This window comes from Anoplophora glabripennis, unplaced genomic scaffold, assembly GCF_000390285.2.
Source record: "Anoplophora glabripennis isolate ALB-LARVAE unplaced genomic scaffold, Agla_2.0 scaffold3965, whole genome shotgun sequence".
NCBI classification, from domain to species: domain Eukaryota; kingdom Metazoa; phylum Arthropoda; class Insecta; order Coleoptera; family Cerambycidae; genus Anoplophora; species Anoplophora glabripennis.
In genome coordinates this window covers 4,558-7,161 of record NW_019420039.1, presented here as the reverse complement: position 1 = coordinate 7,161, position 2,604 = coordinate 4,558, and the positions used below count along the sequence as shown (strand labels likewise).

At 34.0% G+C, this 2,604-nt stretch overlaps 1 protein-coding gene across 1 annotated transcript in view; it reads right to left on the bottom strand.

Annotated features, from left to right (window-relative positions):
• Window positions 1-29: 29 nt before the first annotated feature.
• The window catches only part of LOC111692833 (tripartite motif-containing protein 3-like), a 5,571-nt gene continuing 2,996 nt past the window's right edge, over window positions 30-2,604 (bottom strand). The window contains exon 3 of the mRNA XM_023456959.1: window positions 30-982. Coding sequence (XP_023312727.1) covers window positions 741-982 — 242 coding nt within the window. The 3' untranslated portion in view covers window positions 30-740. The remainder of the gene's footprint in view (window positions 983-2,604) is intronic.

Genomic DNA, 2,604 nt, shown 5'->3' with positions numbered 1-2,604 from the left:
CAGTTCTTAAAAAGAATAATTTAAGCCTACAGATCTATGATAATAATTAAGGACCAAGGAATCGATTAATATACATTATGTACATAAAAGAGATAAAAAAACACATAAAAACATGGCAAAAAAATATTGGCAGTCACATAGAGAAATATGATATAATTAATTACATTAAGTTTCTTTAAATGTCAAAAATGCACTTTACAACAGCTTGAGTATAAAAAAAATATGAAAATAAAAAATTCCGCCACTTTTTGCAACATATGAGTGAATATTTTACTTTAATAATCAGGGATCGGCAAAAGGTTTCCTTGCAGCAGTCCAAAATCTTTTTTTTTACAAGAGAATGTTAGTCATCTCTATTTTTTAATATTAATTTTTTCCTTGCCGAAATTTTATATATAATCCACTTCCCCGTTAAAATATTACACTTTCAGCATTAAAAGCTTCAAACTGCCCACTCCTGCTGCTAGGTAATTATGCTGATGATTTAAAATAGTGTACATAATAAAAATGTATTGCATAGATGATAAATGGACATTTCAATGCATCTTAATATAATTTTTATTATTCTGTATTTACCATACGAAACAAGCAGTAAATATGCAAATTTTAATTCTTTACGTTACGTTACTGTGTTGTTTTCATAAACTTTGTGGGTGGATAATGAGAGCTTCGATACTCATTAATAACCAAAGAGGCAACACCTTAAGCTGAGCAACCGCATGCATTAAGAAAAAAATTCACTACCAATATCGATATTTCTTTATGCAATTATTGCCTAGGTCCACTACGATGACATGGTGATCGTTTGTGGTGGCCAGCCCGCTTGGCCGCTTCAGTTTAGCGTCGTGCGAGTCGATGCACTGATTTAGAGAACTGTCGGTGAGCGAGAGGAGCTGGACGTAGGTCCTACCCTTCTGCTCAGTCCGGCTGACGAGTATTTTGCTGTCGGGGTCTATGGTTATGCCGCCATAGCGCCCCTTACCTGAAAGACGTAATTTTATTTTTTAGTTAAGTGATTTGCAATCGTTAACTATTAAAAGGCAAAATCAATAAAGGCAAAATCAATCAAGATAAACTAGTGCAAAGACCAAGTGATTTTGTCGAACTGACACCACAGATAGTGCCAAAATGTTTAAGAAAGAAGTGTAAAAAGTCATTCCTTATTGCATAAGCATAAATGTGTCGTAAAAACATTTTATCTTCGATCGTGTATGGAATATTTGTATAGAACTATACTGATTTTTTGTAAGTGCCACTTTGATGACTAGTATTATTTGAGTGTCATGACTGTACCACGTATTATTATAGATTTTAAGAAATTGTTCCTAAGCTACAGATAGAACCACTCAGATATTAATGGTAGTCCTCTGAGATGTTCTTGATCTGAAAAAGCTTTGCCGCGACTGAGGAGATGTCAAACTGAGATGTCTGTTGTGGTGAACTTTTGCAGAGTCACCACTTAAGATGATGACGGTACATAATGGCAAAACACTTGGAAGCATTGGATGCGAGCAGTTACACGGACCACTATAGGTCTCAGAAGACTGCCATTATTTGAGGAGCAGCTCCATCTATAACAAGCTTAGAACTGAAATCAACATCAGGGCAGACCTAGGGGTTGCAGTAGCGGGTCTGCCCCCACAGAACCTAGGCCTAGCACAACAGGGACAGGTCAAAGATGCCTAGCTAAGGCTAAGGAAATGCAATGTCCGTCTGTAATTGACGGCAGCATAGTACATAGATCAGAGCATAATAACATGAAAAACCATACTTTGAAAATAGCACTTAATATAATATAGTTGTTTATAGTTGACAACGTTCCTCGAAAACAGGACATAACAAATTGCAGTATAAAAAAAGTTGCAAAAGTTCTCATAAACATGAATCTGCAAATGCTTAGATTCTGAGAATGGAAATCAAGTTGAAATACTTGAAAATGGTTTTTTAAATATTCGTGAATGCAGCTAAGAGCTTGCCCTCTGGCGGTGACAAGTGATACTAGCGAAACAAGGTAAACATTTCTTCTGTGTGTGATATTTTGTTTTGTATTTTATTTAAAACTGTGTGTAGTGTAAGTTTTTTGAACACTGTTATTTTAAAAAAATAGTGTGAGGAAAACTTCAGCAATTATGGATACAAAGAAGAAACTGTCAAAGTATTATTGTTCAGTTCAAGGTTACTCTTCATGGTCCAAGAAAAATTTAGAATTAAGTTTTCATAAAACCATTGAAGAAATTTTCAAAATATTATTGCCGATAGATAATACTCCCTGAATTTCATGAGGGTTGTTAGTAAGTAAAGGCACTAGTTTGCAGACGCAATATAAATTTCTAAATTTAAATTAACTTTGCCCAATTTTCCCATATACTACCACATGATCAGCATTAAAAATTGCCTCTCCTTCTGATATGCAATGGGAGTTTTCGTTGGCATATATTAAATAGGAAATGTATTCCACAACCGATAAGTTCATAGTTATAACCTAATAAAATGTACATTAAATTGTAATGCTAGAGACAAATAAAGTAGACATAAATACTTGCCTTAAAATTTATTTATGAAATATTTGAAACCTATAAAATAACACAAAAGTCAAATAACCGC